The sequence below is a fragment of the Haliotis asinina genome, chromosome 12 (genome assembly GCF_037392515.1).
Source record: "Haliotis asinina isolate JCU_RB_2024 chromosome 12, JCU_Hal_asi_v2, whole genome shotgun sequence".
Lineage (NCBI taxonomy): Eukaryota > Metazoa > Mollusca > Gastropoda > Lepetellida > Haliotidae > Haliotis > Haliotis asinina.
Genome location: NC_090291.1, coordinates 22,152,640 through 22,172,229, shown reverse-complemented (window position 1 = coordinate 22,172,229; position 19,590 = coordinate 22,152,640). Strand labels below are relative to the sequence as shown.

Genomic DNA, 19,590 nt, shown 5'->3' with positions numbered 1-19,590 from the left:
AGCCAGACATACGCCCACTTAGTAAATACAATATATCTATGGATTTCCAGCCAGACATACGCCCACTTAGTAAATGTAATATGTCTATGGAATTCCAGCCAGACATACGCCCACTTAGTAAATGTAATATGTCTATGAAATTCCAGCCAGACATATGCCCACTTAGTAAATATAATATGTCTATGCAATTCCAGCCATACATACGCCCACTTAGTAAATATAATATGTCTATGGAATTCCAGCCAGACATACGCCCACTTAGTAAATGTAATATGTCTATGGATTTCCAGCCAGACATACGCCCACATAGTAAATATAATATGTCTATGGAATCCCAGCCAGACATACGCCCTCTTAGTAAATGTAATATGTCTATGGAATCCCAGCCAACCATACGCCCTCTTAGTAAATGTAATATGTCTATGAAATCCCAGCCAGACATACGCCCAGTTAGTAAATATAATATGTCTATGGAATCCCAGCCAGACATACGCCCTCTTAGTAAATATCATATGTATATGGAATTCCAGCCAGACATACGGCCTCTTAGTAAATATAATATGTCTATGGATTTCCAGCCAGACATACGCCCACATAGTAAATATAATATGTCTATGGAATCCCAGCCAGACATACGCCCTCTTAGTAAATGTAATATGTCTATGGAATTCCAGCCAGACATACGCCCACTTAGTAAATGTAATATGTCTATGAAATCCCAGCCAGACATACGCCCACTTAGTAAATATAATATGTCTATGGAATCCCAGCCAGACATACGCCCTCTTAGTAAATATCATATGTATATGGAATTCCAGCCAGACATACGGCCTCTTAGTAAATATAATATGTCTATGGATTTCCAGCCAGACATACGCCCACTTAGTAAATATAATATGTCTATGGAATTCCAGCCAGATATACGCCCACTTAGTAAATAAAATATGTCTATGGAATTCCAGCCAGACATACGCCCACTTAGTAAATGTAATATGTCTATGAAATCCCAGCCAGACATACGCCCACTTAGTAAATATAATATGTCTATGGATTTCCAGCCAGACATACGCCCACTTAGTAAATATAATATGTCTATGGAATTCCAGCCAGAGATACGCCCACTTAGTAAATATAATATGTCTATGGAATCCCAGCCAGACATACGCCCACTTAGTAAATATAATATGTCTATGGAATTCCAGCCAGACATACGCCCACTTAGTAAATATAATATGTCTATGGAATTCCAGCCAGACATACGCCCACTTAGTAAATGTAATATGTCTATGGAATTCCAGCCAGACATACGCCCACTTAGTAAATATAATATGTCTATGGAATTCCAGCCAGACATACGCCCACTTAGTAAATGTAATATGTCTATGGAATTCCAGCCAGACATACGCCCACTTAGTAAATATAATATGTCTATGGATTTCCAGCCAGACATACGCCCACTTGGTAAATATAATATGTCTATGGAATTCCAGCCAGACATACGCCCACTTAGTAAATGTAATATGTCTATGGAATTCCAGCCAGACATACGCCCACTTAGTAAATATAATATGTCTATGGAATCCCAGCCAGACATACGCCCACCTAGTAAATATAATATGTCTATGGAATTCCAGCCAGACATACACCCACTTAGTAAATACAATATATCTATGGAATCCCAGCCAGACATACACCCACTTAGTTAATATAATATGTCTATGGAATCCCAGCCAGACATACGCCCACTTAGTAAATACAATATATCTATGGATTTCCAGCCAGACATACGCCCACTTAGTAAATGTAGTATGTCTATGGAATTCCAGCCAGACATACGCCCACTTAGTAAATGTAAAATGTCTATGAAATTCCAGCCAGACATACGCCCACTTAGTAAATATAATATGTCTATGGAATTCCAGCCAGACATACGCCCACTTAGTAAATATAATATGTCTATGGAATTCCAGCCAGACATACGCCCACTTAGTAAATGTAATATGTCTATGGATTTCCAGCCAGACATACGCCCACTTAGTAAATATAATATGTCTATGGAATCCCAGCCAGACATACGCCCTCTTAGTAAATGTAATATGTCTATGGAATTCCAGCCAGACATACGCCCTCTTAGTAAATATAATATGTCTATGGAATCCCAGCCAGAGATACGCCCTCTTAGTAAATGTAATATGTCTATGGAATTCCAGCCAGACATACGCCCACTTAGTAAATATAATATGTCTATGGAATTCCAGCCAGACATACGCCCACTTAGTAAATGTAATATGTCTATGGATTTCCAGCCAGACATACGCCCACATAGTAAATATAATATGTCTATGGAATCCCAGCCAGACATACGCCCTCGTAGTAAATGTAATATGTCTATGGAATCCCAGCCAACCATCCGCCCTCTTAGTAAATGTAATATGTCTATGAAATCCCAGCCAGACATACGCCCAGTTAGTAAATATAATATGTCTATGGAATCCCAGCTAGACATACGCCCTCTTAGTAAATATCATATGTCTATGGAATTCCAGCCAGACATACGGCCTCTTAGTAAATATAATATGTCTATGGATTTCCAGCCAGACATACGCCCACTTAGTAAATATAGTATGTCTATGGAATTCCAGCCAGATATACGCCCACTTAGTAAATATAATATGTCTATGGAATTCCAGCCAGACATACGCCCACTTAGTAAATGTAATATGTCTATGGAATTCCAGCCAGACATACGCCCACTTAGTAAATATAATATGTCTATGGAATTCCAGCCAGACATACGCCCACTTAGTAAATGTAATATGTCTATGGAATTCCAGCCAGAGATACGCCCACTTAGTAAATATAATATGTCTATGGAATTCCAGCCAGACATACGCCCACTTAGTAAATGTAATATGTCTATGGAATTCCAGCCAGACATACGCCCACTTAGTAAATATAATATGTCTATGGAATTCCAGCCAGACATACGCCCACATAGTAAATATAGTATGTCTATGGAATTCCAGCCAGACATACGCCCACTTAGTAAATGTAATATGTCTATGGAATTCCAGCCAGACATACGCCCACTTAGTAAATATAATATGTCTATGGAATCCCAGCCAGACATACGGCCTCTTAGTAAATATAATATGTCTATGGAATTCCAGCCAGACATACGCCCACTTAGTAAATGTAATATGTCTATGGAATTCCAGCCAGACATACGGCCTCTTAGTAAATATAATATGTCTATGGATTTCCAGCCAGACATACGCCCACTTAGTAAATATAGTATGTCTATGGAATTCCAGCCAGATATACGCCCACTTAGTAAATATAATATGTCTATGGAATTCCAGCCAGACATACGCCCACTTAGTAAATGTAATATGTCTATGGAATTCCAGCCAGACATACGCCCACTTAGTAAATATAATATGTCTATGGAATTCCAGCCAGACATACGCCCACTTAGTAAATGTAATATGTCTATGGAATTCCAGCCAGATATACGCCCACTTAGTAAATATAATATGTCTATGGAATTCCAGCCAGACATACGCCCACTTAGTAAATGTAATATGTCTATGGAATTCCAGCCAGACATACGCCCACTTAGTAAATGTAATATGTCTATGGAATTCCAGCCATACATACGCCCACTTAGTAAATATAATATGTCTATGGAATTCCAGCCAGACATACGCCCACTTAGTAAATATAATATGTCTATGGAATTCCAGCCAGACATACGCCCACTTAGTAAATGTAATATGTCTATGGATTTCCAGCCAGACATACGCCCACATAGTAAATATAATATGTCTATGGAATCCCAGCCAGACATACGCCCTCTTAGTAAATGTAATATGTCTATGGAATCCCAGCCAACCATGCGCCCTCTTAGTAAATGTAATATGTCTATGAAATCCCAGCCAGACATACGCCCAGTTAGTAAATATAATATGTCTATGGAATCCCAGCTAGACATACGCCCTCTTAGTAAATATCATATGTCTATGGAATTCCAGCCAGACATACGGCCTCTTAGTAAATATAATGTGTCTATGGATTTCCAGCCAGACATACGCCCACTTAGTAAATGTAATATGTCTATGGAATTCCAGCCAGACATACGCCCACTTAGTAAATATAATATGTCTATGGAATTCCAGCCAGACATACGCCCACTTAGTAAATGTAATATGTCTATGGAATTCCAGCCAGATATACGCCCACTTAGTAAATATAATATGTCTATGGAATTCCAGCCAGACATACGCCCACTTAGTAAATGTAATATGTCTATGGAATTCCAGCCAGACATACGCCCACTTAGTAAATGTAATATGTCTATGGAATTCCAGCCATACATACGCCCACTTAGTAAATATAATATGTCTATGGAATTCCAGCCAGACATACGCCCACTTAGTAAATATAATATGTCTATGGAATTCCAGCCAGACATACGCCCACTTAGTAAATGTAATATGTCTATGGATTTCCAGCCAGACATACGCCCACATAGTAAATATAATATGTCTATGGAATCCCAGCCAGACATACGCCCTCTTAGTAAATGTAATATGTCTATGGAATCCCAGCCAACCATGCGCCCTCTTAGTAAATGTAATATGTCTATGAAATCCCAGCCAGACATACGCCCAGTTAGTAAATATAATATGTCTATGGAATCCCAGCTAGACATACGCCCTCTTAGTAAATATCATATGTCTATGGAATTCCAGCCAGACATACGGCCTCTTAGTAAATATAATGTGTCTATGGATTTCCAGCCAGACATACGCCCACTTAGTAAATATAGTATGTCTATGGAATTCCAGCCAGAGATACGCCCACTTAGTAAATATAATATGTCTATGGAATTCCAGCCAGACATACGCCCACTTAGTAAATGTAATATGTCTATGGAATCCCAGCCAGACATACGCCCACTTAGTAAATATAATATGTCTATGGAATTCCAGCCAGACATACGCCCACTTAGTAAATATAATATGTCTATGGAATCCCAGCAAGACATACGCCCACTTAGTAAATATAGTATGTCTATGGAATTCCAGCCAGACATACGCCCACTTAGTAAATGTAATATGTCTATGGAATTCCAGCCAGACATACGCCCACTTAGTAAATATAATATGTCTATGGAATTCCAGCCAGACATACGCCCACTTAGTAAATATAATATGTCTATGGATTTCCAGCCAGACATACGCCCACTTAGTAAATGTAGTATGTCTATGGAATTCCAGCCAGACATACGCCCACTTAGTAAATGTAATGTGTCTATGAAATTCCAGCCAGACATACGCCCACTTAGTAAATATAATATGTCTATGGAATTCCAGCCAGACATACGCCCACTTAGTAAATATAATATGTCTATGGAATCCCAGCCAGACATACGCCCACTTAGTAAATATAATATGTCTATGGAATTCCAGCCAGACATACGCCCACTTAGTAAATATAATATGTCTATGGGATCCCAGCCAGACATACGCCCACTTAGTAAATGTAATATGTCTATGAAATTCCAGCCAGACATACGCCCACTTAGTAAATATAATATGTCTATGGAATTCCAGCCAGACATACGCCCACTTAGTAAATGTAATATGTCTATTGATTTCCAGCCAGACATACGCCCACTTAGTAAATATAATATGTCTATGGAATCCCAGCCAGACATACGCCCACTTAGTAAATGTAATATGTCTATGGAATTCCAGCCAGATATACGCCCACTTAGTAAATATAATGTGTCTATGGAATTCCAGCCAGACATACGCCCACTTAGTAAATGTAATATGTCTATGGAATTCCAGCCAGACATACGCCCACTTAGTAAATATAATATGTCTATGGAATTCCAGCCAGACATACGCCCACATAGTAAATATAGTATGTCTATGGAATTCCAGCCAGACATACGCCCACTTAGTAAATGTAATATGTCTATGGAATTCCAGCCAGACATACGCCCACTTAGTAAATATAATATGTCTATGGAATTCCAGCCAGACATACGCCCACTTAGTAAATATAATATGTCTATGGAATTCCAGCAAGACATACGCCCACTTAGTAAATGTAATGTGTCTATGGAATCCCAGCCAGACATACGCCCACTTAGTAAATATAATATGTCTATGGATTTCCAGCCAGACATACGCCCACTTAGTAAATATAATATGTCTATGGAATTCCAGCCAGACATACGCCCACTTAGTAAATATAATATGTCTATGGAATCCCAGCCAGACATACGCCCACTTAGTAAATATAATATGTCTATGGAATTCCAGCCAGACATACGCCCACTTAGTAAATATAATATGTCTATGGGATCCCAGCCAGACATACGCCCTCTTAGTAAATATAATGTGTCTATGGAATCCCAGCCAGACATACGCCCTCTTAGTAAATATAATATGTCTATGGAATTCCAGCCAGACATACGCCCACTTAGTAAATATAATATGTCTATGGAATTCCAGCCAGACATACGCCCACTTAGTAAATATAATATGTCTATGGAATCCCAGCAAGACATACGCCCACTTAGTAAATATAATATGTCTATGGAATCCCAGCCAGACATACGCCCACTTAGTAAATATAATATGTCTATGGAATTCCAGCCAGACATACGCCCACTTAGTAAATATAATATGTCTATGGAATCCCAGCCAGACATACGCCCACTTAGTAAATATAATATGTCTATGGATTTCCAGCCAGACATACGCCCACTTAGTAAATGTAGTATGTCTATGGAATTCCAGCCAGACATACGCCCACTTAGTAAATGTAATATGTCTATGAAATTCCAGCCAGACATACGCCCACTTAGTAAATATAATGTGTCTATGGAATTCCAGCCAGACATACGCCCACTTAGTAAATATAATATGTCTATGGAATTCCAGCCAGACATACGCCCACTTAGTAAATGTAATATGTCTATTGATTTCCAGCCAGACATACGCCCACTTAGTAAATGTAATATGTCTATGGAATTCCAGCCAGACATACGCCCACTTAGTAAATATAATATGTCTATGGAATCCCAGCCAGACATACGCCCTCTTAGTAAATGTAATATGTCTATGGAATCCCAGCCAACCATGCGCCCTCTTAGTAAATGTAATATGTCTATGAAATCCCAGCCAGACATACGCCCAGTTAGTAAATATAATATGTCTATGGAATCCCAGCTAGACATACGCCCTCTTAGTAAATATCATATGTCTATGGAATTCCAGCCAGACATACGGCCTCTTAGTAAATATAATATGTCTATGGATTTCCAGCCAGACATACGCCCACTTAGTAAATATAGTATGTCTATGGAATTCCAGCCAGAGATACGCCCACTTAGTAAATATAATATGTCTATGGAATTCCAGCCAGACATACGCCCACTTAGTAAATGTAATATGTCTATGGAATCCCAGCCAGACATACGCCCACTTAGTAAATATAATATGTCTATGGAATTCCAGCCAGACATACGCCCACTTAGTAAATATAATATGTCTATGGAATCCCAGCCAGACATACGCCCACTTAGTAAATATAGTATGTCTATGGAATTCCAGCCAGACATACGCCCACTTAGTAAATGTAATATGTCTATGGAATTCCAGCCAGACATACGCCCACTTAGTAAATATAATATGTCTATGGAATTCCAGCCAGACATACGCCCACTTAGTAAATATAATATGTCTATGGATTTCCAGCCAGACATACGCCCACTTAGTAAATGTAGTATGTCTATGGAATTCCAGCCAGACATACGCCCACTTAGTAAATGTAATATGTCTATGAAATTCCAGCCAGACATACGCCCACTTAGTAAATATAATATGTCTATGGAATTCCAGCCAGACATACGCCCACTTAGTAAATATAATATGTCTATGGAATCCCAGCCAGACATACGCCCACTTAGTAAATATAATATGTCTATGGAATTCCAGCCAGACATACGCCCACTTAGTAAATATAATATGTCTATGGGATCCCAGCCAGACATACGCCCACTTAGTAAATGTAATATGTCTATGAAATTCCAGCCAGACATACGCCCACTTAGTAAATATAATATGTCTATGGAATTCCAGCCAGACATACGCCCACTTAGTAAATATAATATGTCTATGGAATTCCAGCCAGACATACGCCCACTTAGTAAATGTAATATGTCTATTGATTTCCAGCCAGACATACGCCCACTTAGTAAATATAATATGTCTATGGAATCCCAGCCAGACATACGCCCTCTTAGTAAATGTAATATGTCTATGGAATTCCAGCCAGACATACGCCCTCTTAGTAAATATAATATGTCTATGGAATCCCAGCCAGACATACGCCCTCTTAGTAAATGTAATATGTCTATGGATTTCCAGCCAGACATACGCCCACTTAGTAAATATAATATGTCTATGGAATTCCAGCCAGACATACGCCCTCTTAGTAAATGTAATATGTCTATGGATTTCCAGCCAGACATACGCCCACATAGTAAATATAATATGTCTGTGGAATCCCAGCCAGACATACGCCCTCTTAGTAAATGTAATATGTCTATGGAATCCCAGCCAACCATGCGCCCTCTTAGTAAATGTAATATGTCTATGAAATCCCAGCCAGACATACGCCCAGTTAGTAAATATAATATGTCTATGGAATCCCAGCTAGACATACGCCCTCTTAGTAAATATCATATGTCTATGGAATTCCAGCCAGACATACGGCCTCTTAGTAAATATAATATGTCTATGGATTTCCAGCCAGACATACGCCCACTTAGTAAATATAGTATGTCTATGGAATTCCAGCCAGAGATACGCCCACTTAGTAAATATAATATGTCTATGGAATTCCAGCCAGACATACGCCCACTTAGTAAATATAATATGTCTATGGAATCCCAGCAAGACATACGCCCACTTAGTAAATATAATATGTCTATGGAATCCCAGCCAGACATACGCCCACTTAGTAAATATAATATGTCTATGGAATTCCAGCCAGACATACGCCCACTTAGTAAATATAATATGTCTATGGAATCCCAGCCAGACATACGCCCACTTAGTAAATATAATATGTCTATGGATTTCCAGCCAGACATACGCCCACTTAGTAAATGTAGTATGTCTATGGAATTCCAGCCAGACATACGCCCACTTAGTAAATGTAATATGTCTATGAAATTCCAGCCAGACATACGCCCACTTAGTAAATATAATGTGTCTATGGAATTCCAGCCAGACATACGCCCACTTAGTAAATATAATATGTCTATGGAATTCCAGCCAGACATACGCCCACTTAGTAAATGTAATATGTCTATTGATTTCCAGCCAGACATACGCCCACTTAGTAAATATAATATGTCTATGGAATCCCAGCCAGACATACGCCCTCTTAGTAAATGTAATATGTCTATGGAATTCCAGCCAGACATACGCCCTCTTAGTAAATATAATATGTCTGTGGAATCCCAGCCAGACATACGCCCTCTTAGTAAATGTAATATGTCTATGGAATTCCAGCCAGACATACGCCCACTTAGTAAATATAATATGTCTATGGAATTCCAGCCAGACATACGCCCACTTAGTAAATGTAATATGTCTATGGATTTCCAGCCAGACATACGCCCACATAGTAAATATAATATGTCTGTGGAATCCCAGCCAGACATACGCCCACTTAGTAAATACAATATATCTATGGATTTCCAGCCAGACATACGCCCACTTAGTAAATGTAGTATGTCTATGGAATTCCAGCCAGACATACGCCCACTTAGTAAATGTAATATGTCTATGAAATTCCAGCCAGACATACGCCCACTTAGTAAATATAATATGTCTATGGAATTCCAGCCAGACATACGCCCACTTAGTAAATATAATATGTCTATGGAATTCCAGCCAGACATACGCCCACTTAGTAAATGTAATATGTCTATGGATTTCCAGCCAGACATACGCCCACTTAGTAAATATAATATGTCTATGGAATCCCAGCCAGACATACGCCCTCTTAGTAAATGTAATATGTCTATGGAATTCCAGCCAGACATACGCCCTCTTAGTAAATATAATATGTCTATGGAATCCCAGCCAGACATACGCCCTCTTAGTAAATGTGATATGTCTATGGAATTCCAGCCAGACATACGCCCACTTAGTAAATATAATATGTCTATGGAATTCCAGCCAGACATACGCCCACTTAGTAAATGTAATATGTCTATGGATTTCCAGCCAGACATACGCCCACATAGTAAATATAATATGTCTATGGAATCCCAGCCAGACATACGCCCTCTTAGTAAATGTAATATGTCTATGGAATCCCAGCCAACCATGCGCCCTCTTAGTAAATGTAATATGTCTATGAAATCCCAGCCAGACATACGCCCAGTTAGTAAATATAATATGTCTATGGAATCCCAGCTAGACATACGCCCTCTTAGTAAATATCATATGTCTATGGAATTCCAGCCAGACATACGGCCTCTTAGTAAATATAATATGTCTATGGATTTCCAGCCAGACATACGCCCACTTAGTAAATATAGTATGTCTATGGAATTCCAGCCAGAGATACGCCCACTTAGTAAATATAATATGTCTATGGAATTCCAGCCAGACATACGCCCACTTAGTAAATGTAATATGTCTATGGAATCCCAGCCAGACATACGCCCACTTAGTAAATATAATATGTCTATGGAATTCCAGCCAGACATACGCCCACTTAGTAAATATAATATGTCTATGGAATCCCAGCAAGACATACGCCCACTTAGTAAATATAGTATGTCTATGGAATTCCAGCCAGACATACGCCCACTTAGTAAATGTAATATGTCTATGGAATTCCAGCCAGACATACGCCCACTTAGTAAATATAATATGTCTATGGAATTCCAGCCAGACATACGCCCACTTAGTAAATATAATATGTCTATGGATTTCCAGCCAGACATACGCCCACTTAGTAAATGTAGTATGTCTATGGAATTCCAGCCAGACATACGCCCACTTAGTAAATGTAATATGTCTATGAAATTCCAGCCAGACATACGCCCACTTAGTAAATATAATATGTCTATGGAATTCCAGCCAGACATACGCCCACTTAGTAAATATAATATGTCTATGGAATCCCAGCCAGACATACGCCCACTTAGTAAATATAATATGTCTATGGAATTCCAGCCAGACATACGCCCACTTAGTAAATATAATATGTCTATGGGATCCCAGCCAGACATACGCCCACTTAGTAAATGTAATATGTCTATGAAATTCCAGCCAGACATACGCCCACTTAGTAAATATAATATGTCTATGGAATTCCAGCCAGACATACGCCCACTTAGTAAATATAATATGTCTATGGAATTCCAGCCAGACATACGCCCACTTAGTAAATGTAATATGTCTATTGATTTCCAGCCAGACATACGCCCACTTAGTAAATATAATATGTCTATGGAATCCCAGCCAGACATACGCCCTCTTAGTAAATGTAATATGTCTATGGAATTCCAGCCAGACATACGCCCTCTTAGTAAATATAATATGTCTATGGAATCCCAGCCAGACATACGCCCTCTTAGTAAATGTAATATGTCTATGGATTTCCAGCCAGACATACGCCCACTTAGTAAATATAATATGTCTATGGAATTCCAGCCAGACATACGCCCTCTTAGTAAATGTAATATGTCTATGGATTTCCAGCCAGACATACGCCCACATAGTAAATATAATATGTCTATGGAATCCCAGCCAGACATACGCCCTCTTAGTAAATGTAATATGTCTATGGAATCCCAGCCAACCATGCGCCCTCTTAGTAAATGTAATATGTCTATGAAATCCCAGCCAGACATACGCCCAGTTAGTAAATATAATATGTCTATGGAATCCCAGCTAGACATACGCCCTCTTAGTAAATATCATATGTCTATGGAATTCCAGCCAGACATACGGCCTCTTAGTAAATATAATATGTCTATGGATTTCCAGCCAGACATACGCCCACTTAGTAAATATAGTATGTCTATGGAATTCCAGCCAGAGATACGCCCACTTAGTAAATATAATATGTCTATGGAATTCCAGCCAGACATACGCCCACTTAGTAAATGTAATATGTCTATGGAATCCCAGCCAGACATACGCCCACTTAGTAAATATAATATGTCTATGGAATTCCAGCCAGACATACGCCCACTTAGTAAATATAATATGTCTATGGAATTCCAGCCAGACATACGCCCACTTAGTAAATGTAATATGTCTATGGAATTCCAGCCAGATATACGCCCACTTAGTAAATATAATATGTCTATGAAATTCCAGCCAGACATACGCCCACTTAGTAAATGTAATATGTCTATGGAATTCCAGCCAGACATATGCCCACTTAGTAAATATAATATGTCTATGGAATTCCAGCCAGACATGCGCCCACTTAGTAAATATAATATGTCTATGGAATTCCAGCCAGACATACGCCCACTTAGTAAATATAGTATGTCTATGGAATTCCAGCCAGAGATACGCCCACTTAGTAAATGTAGTATGTCTATGGAATTCCAGCCAGACATACGCCCACTTAGTAAATGTAATATGTCTATGGAATCCCAGCCAGACATACGCCCACTTAGTAAATATAATATGTCTATGGATTTCCAGCCAGACATACGCCCACTTAGTAAATATAATATGTCTATGGATTTCCAGCCAGAGATACGCCCACTTAGTAAATATAATATGTCTATGGAATCCCAGCCAGACATACGCCCACTTAGTAAATATAATATGTCTATGGAATCCCAGCCAGACATACGCCCACTTAGTAAATGTAATATGTCTATGGATTTCCAGCCAGACATACGCCCACTTAGTAAATATAATATGTCTATGGAATTCCAGCCAGACATACGCCCACTTAGTAAATGTAATATGTCTATGGAATCCCAGCCAGACATACGCCCACTTAGTAAATATAATATGTCTATGGAATTCCAGCCAGACATACGCCCACTTAGTAAATATAATATGTCTATGGAATTCCAGCCAGACATACGCCCACTTAGTAAATGTAATATGTCTATGGAATTCCAGCCAGATATACGCCCACTTAGTAAATATAATATGTCTATGGAATTCCAGCCAGACATACGCCCACTTAGTAAATGTAATATGTCTATGGAATTCCAGCCACACATACGCCCACTTAGTAAATATAATATGTCTATGGAATTCCAGCCAGACATACGCCCACTTAGTAAATATAGTATGTCTATGGAATTCCAGCCAGACATACGCCCACTTAGTAAATGTAATATGTCTATGGAATTCCAGCCAGACATACGCCCACTTAGTAAATATAATATGTCTATGGAATTCCAGCCAGACATACGCCCACTTAGTAAATATAATATGTCTATGGAATTCCAGCAAGACATACGCCCACTTAGTAAATGTAATATGTCTATGGAATCCCAGCCAGACATACGCCCACTTAGTAAATATAATATGTCTATGGATTTCCAGCCAGACATACGCCCACTTAGTAAATATAATATGTCTATGGAATTCCAGCCAGACATACGCCCACTTAGTAAATATAATATGTCTATGGAATCCCAGCCAGACATACGCCCACTTAGTAAATATAATATGTCTATGGAATTCCAGCCAGACATACGCCCACTTAGTAAATATAATATGTCTATGGGATCCCAGCCAGACATACGCCCTCTTAGTAAATATAATATGTCTATGGAATCCCAGCCAGACATACGCCCTCTTAGTAAATATAATATGTCTATGGAATTCCAGCCAGACATACGCCCACTTAGTAAATATAATATGTCTATGGAATTCCAGCCAGACATACGCCCACTTAGTAAATATAATATGTCTATGGAATCCCAGCCAGACATACGCCCACTTAGTAAATATAATATGTCTATGGAATCCCAGCCAGACATACGCCCACTTAGTAAATATAATATGTCTATGGATTTCCAGCCAGACATACGTCCACTTAGTAAATATAATATGTCTATGGGATCCCAGCCAGACATACGCCCACTTAGTAAATATAATATGTCTATGGAATCCCAGCCAGACATACGCCCTCTTAGTAAATATAATATGTCTATGGAATTCCAGCCAGACATACGCCCACTTAGTAAATATAATATGTCTATGGATTTCCAGCCAGACATACGCCCTCTTAGTAAATGTAATATGTCTATGGAATTCCAGCCAAACATACGCCCTCTTAGTAAATGTAATATGTCTATGGAATTCCAGCCAGACATACACCCTCTTAGTAAATATAATGTGTGTATGGAATTCCAGCCAGACATACGGCCTCTTAGTAAATACAATATATCTATGGATTTCCAGCCAGACATACGCCCTCTTAGTAAATATAATATGTCTATGGAATCCCAGCCAGACATACGCCCTCTTAGTAAATATAATATGTCTATGGAATTCCAGCCAGACATACGCCCACTTAGTAAGTGTAATATGTCTATGGATTTCCAGCCAGACATACGCCCACTTAGTAAATACAATATGTCTATGGATTTCCAGCCAGACATACGCCCTCTTAGTAAATGTAATATGTCTATGGAATTCCAGCCAGACATACACCCTCTTAGTAAATATAATATGTGTATGGAATTCCAGCCAGACATACGGCCTCTTAGTAAATACAATATATCTATGGATTTCCAGCCAGACATACGCCCACTTAGTAAATATCATATGTCTATGGATTTCCAGCCAGACATACGCCCACTTAGTAAATGTAATATGTCTATGGAATTCCAGCCAGACATACGCCCACTTAGTAAATATAATATGTCTATGGAATTCCAGCCATACATACGCCCACTTAGTAAATATAATACGTCTATGGAATTCCAGCCAGACATACGCCCACTTAGTAAATATGTATATGGAATCCTGGTAAGAACCACACCCTCTTAGCAAACATAGTATGTCTATGCAGTCCCAGTCAGGAACACACCCTCTCATCAAATACAGTGTCTGTGGAATCCCAGTCAGTAATACACCCTCTCATCAAATACAGTGTCTGTGGAATCCCAGTCAGTAATACACCCTCTCATCAAATACAGTGTCTGTGGAATCCCAGTCAGTAATACACCCTCTCATCAAATACAGTGTCTGTGGAATCCCAGTCAGGAACACACCCTCTCATCAAATACAGTGTCTGTGGAATCCCAGTCAGTAATACACCCTCTCATGAAATACAGTGTCTGTGGAATCCCAGTCAGTAATACACCCTCTCATCAAATGCAGTGTCTGTGGAATCCCAGTCAGAAATACACCCTCTCATCAAATGCAGTGTCTGTGGAATCCCAGTCAGAAATACACCCTCTCATCATATACAGTGTCTGTGGAATCCCAGTCAGAAATACACCCTCTCATCAAATACAGTGTCTGTGGAATCCCAGTCAGTAATGCACCCTCTCATCAAATACAGTGTCTGTGGAATCCCAGTCAGTAATACACCCTCTCATCAAATACAGTGTCTGTGGAATCCCAGTCAGAAATACACCGTCTCATCAAATACAGTGTCTGTGGAATCCCAGTCAGAAATACACCCTCTCATCAAATACAGTGTCTGTGGAATCCCAGTCAGAAATACACCCTCTCATCAAATACAGTGTCTGTGGAATCCCAGTCAGAAATACACCCTCTCATCAAATACAGTGTCTGTGGAATCCCAGTCAGAAATACACCCTCTCATGAAATACAGTGTCTGTGGAATCCCAGTCAGTAATACACCCTCTCATCAAATACAGTGTCTGTGGAATCCCAGTCAGAAATACACCCTCTCATCAAATACAGTGTCTGTGGAATCCCAGTCAGAAATGCACCCTCTCATGAAATACAGTGTCTGTGGAATCCCAGTCAGTAATGCACCCTCTCATCAAATACAGTGTCTGTGGAATCCCAGTCAGTAATACACCCTCTCATGAAATACAGTGTCTGTGGAATCCCAGTCAGGAATACACCCTCTTGGCAAATACAGTATGTCTTTGGAATCCTATTGCATCAGACATATATTCAGCAAGAGGTAGCTAATGTGTTGAACATGTTTGTTTCTGATTTGCAGACTTTGGAAATGTTCTGCTCATACAAAATGTTAATGATTAGCCCTATGGCACATAAGGTCAGCAATGTAAAAACATAATCAATTAATGAAAAAACATTCTTTTTTACATGGAGTCCATCAAGACAATTTCATCCCCGTCCACTTGTGGCATTCCACCAGAGTTTAAGTTACTGGCCAGACAATAAGAATTGTCTGCATGCTCAGGAACCACGTATTAAATCACCATATATCAGCACATTGCAACCAGGCACAGTGATGCTTGGGGAGGAGAAATTGGAGTAATCACCAATGATCTGATCTGCTGATTTCACATTTTGTCGTGATACAATCAGGATGACTACTATGACTACCAGACACCACTGTGGGTTGTCTGCGTTTGTTGGACAGTTCTACAGAAGCAACATACAGATTAACATTTTGTCCTTTTGTAACATTTGTGCCCACAACCACACAGTTCATTTCACTGTCATGTTACACTTTGCCACATATTTTTTACATATTCCTTCACTTTCTTTTGATAACCTATTGTGTCTCTGTGATCATCTTTTTTTTGTTAGTGTTGACTACTTTGATTGGGAGAGCATGTATTTGACCTGGACATTGTTTCCTTCAGAATGTTTTGTGTAGGTTTTGTCGCCTTTTGACATTCAATGTCTTTAGGCTTTGTCACCTTTTGACATTCAATGTCTTTAGGCTTTGTCAACACTGATATAATGGTATCTTGATGTATTTGTATGCCCAATACATTTCAAAGACTCTTTTGTATTTATTTGCTGTTTCTCAGTATATAAAACTGAAAACTAGAGACTTCTGGCAAAATTTATTGTTTTCATTTCCTCATGAGCTTTTGTTTGAAAACATCACCAATTCTTTTCTAGGATGGGTCTTGCTGTAAGTCTGGTGTCCAGTGTAAAGGAAAAGGTAAGACGAAGGGTTGTCTCCTCTCCTTCAAAAACCTTTTCTCACCGGTGTTTCCCTTGATGTGAATGACTTCTAGTAGTTTTCTGATCACCTTGCTCTCATTTGTATACCAAACTCTGGCATGTTTGAGTAACAAGTGAACAAGCAGATGAAGGTGTAGTATTTGCATGCTTTGTGCTTTTCAACATAATGCTCTTACCATGCAAAATTAAAGAAATATGTATGTGCATATATGGTCAGAAGCTGTGGAAATAGTTTTTAGATGTGATTTCTGGGTCAGAAACAAACATTGATGATTAACAACACTATGTCCAGAAAAGCAGTGTGACAAAACTGGCAATGTCACACTCTGTCCTCGATGAATACAATAAAATACACAGTCAATCCTTGTTTTTGAATATGATAATGAAAACTAGTGTTGTTTCCGATAGTTGAGTAAAGAACAAGGACATAAATCAAAGCAGATAAAAATTTTAGTGAACAAAGCAAAAAGTAGTTATTGAATTGTGAAACCTTGAGAGTGATCCATAAAATTCATGTCATTAGCATTCCAACATTGTTATCACAAATTATCATCAATACAGGAGCATTCACTGTGTTGCCTCTCAAGATGCCGAAGGGAGGGAGCAGATGTTGAGTTTCTGCAGTTGTAGGGATGTTCTTCAGTGTGATATTTCTTCCATCAACCAATTCCAGCAAACTGCGCACCAGTTTGGTAGCGGTAACAAACCATCATGTGGTAATGATCTAGAAATTACAATCAAAATGAAAGTACATTTAGCTTGAACTTTACAGGTAAGAGTCAGTAATCTAGCTCTACAAGATTGAGATTCGATTCCGTTGATGCATGCTGAAAATACGTACAAAACACATCCTTGCCAAAGATGAATCTGTATCTAAGGACAGTTCTAATTTTCCTTCATTGTGCATTAACTTCTCAATATGAACAACAATGAGAATTCTGTGGACTTACACAACATCTTTAGCATAATATGTGCAAGATTTCAGTGTAGCTTCGAACACCGTTACCAAGCAAGTGATGTACAATACCAAGGTCAGGGTTATCTATATACATGGTATGGTTTGTACATTAAGTGATTGATGTTTGCACAATAAATGAGGTTGATGTACAAGGTTGTTGGGGGATGTTTACACTGAGAGGCAATTGTTACACAGAATAAGCTGTTGGGGGATCATAAGGTGGAAGCCAGTGATATGGCTGACTGGAGAATAAATTGGGATCAAGATCCAGGCCCCCTTAAGTAATTGAAGGAATTACAGCAAATTTGAAGGAATTGCATCTCAAATATAAACAAACGCAGCCCACTCGAGAAACAGTTGCAGCGATATTGATATCAGCGATATCTTTCGTTGGAAGAAGCACCCGTCTCAGTGAGTTTTGTTTTCAGTTCCTACTATTACATTTTTATACTTATCCATCCTTGACCACCCGTATTGAATGCGTTTAGCTATGAGGTGTTGTCGGGACAATAGCTTATGTTTTTAGGAAAAGATTGTCACTACAGAAGAGTGTCACAAGTTATGCCCCTGGAGGTTGTTTACATCTGAACATGGATGTTGTGCTGATGTTTGGCTGCGTGAGTTTCCGCTCACAACCGAAAAATCTCTGAAGATGGCCAAGCGTGTTTCCAGTATTACCAACATTGCTTCCGATAGGGGTGATGTGTTTCTGTTAGTACCCCTAAACTACCCATATCGTTGCAGTTGGGCTGCGTTTTTTTTACATTTGAGATGCAATGCCTTCAAATTCGCTGTAATTTCTTCAATTACTTAGGGGGGGCTGAGATTGCTTTGTGATGATTTGGTTGCTGACAGTTGGGATGTAATATCCTTGGTCTCTGTTCATGGCTGGTTGGAGTCTCTTGATGTGAATGGCTTCTAGTAGTTTTCTGATGTTGTAGTGGTTGTAATTACTGCAGAGTATGTTGATGCTGTTCCAAAGGATGTTGTGATCTAGATTACCTTGGGTGATGTGTTGTCAGGACAATAGCTTATGTTTTTAGGAAAAGATTGTCACTGCAGAAGAGTGTCACAAGTTATGCCCCTGGAGGTTGGAGTCTCTTGATGTGAATGGCTTCTAGTAGTTTTCTGATGTTGTAGTGGTTGTAATTACTGCAGAGTATGTTGATGCTGTTCCAAAGGATGTTGTGATCTAGATTACCTTGGGTGTGGTGAGAGATGGCGGATTTGGAGTCTCTCTTCTTCACTGATGTTTGGTGTTCTTTGATTCTAGCAGGAAGGGGTCTTGAGGTTTTGCCAATGTATAAGTCTTCATAGTTTATGTGATAAACTGTGTCTGAGGGGACTTCTGTGGTTGTGGTGGCTCGTCTGCCATTTGCTTTTAGAATGTTTTGTATGTTCTGAAATGCAAAACTTAAAGCAGTTGACATTTTTGTTTCCAATAAG

General features: G+C 39.1%; 1 protein-coding gene across 3 annotated transcripts in view; it reads left to right on the top strand.

The window, feature by feature from the left end:
• Window positions 1–19,590, top strand: part of LOC137259073 (ATP-dependent RNA helicase DDX1-like) — a 339,352-nt gene that overhangs the window by 312,181 nt on the left and 7,581 nt on the right. For all 3 annotated transcript variants that reach the window (XM_067796786.1, XM_067796787.1, XM_067796785.1), the window contains one exon: window positions 17,121–17,163. In XM_067796786.1, coding sequence (XP_067652887.1) covers window positions 17,121–17,163 — 43 coding nt within the window. The remainder of the gene's footprint in view (window positions 1–17,120; window positions 17,164–19,590) is intronic.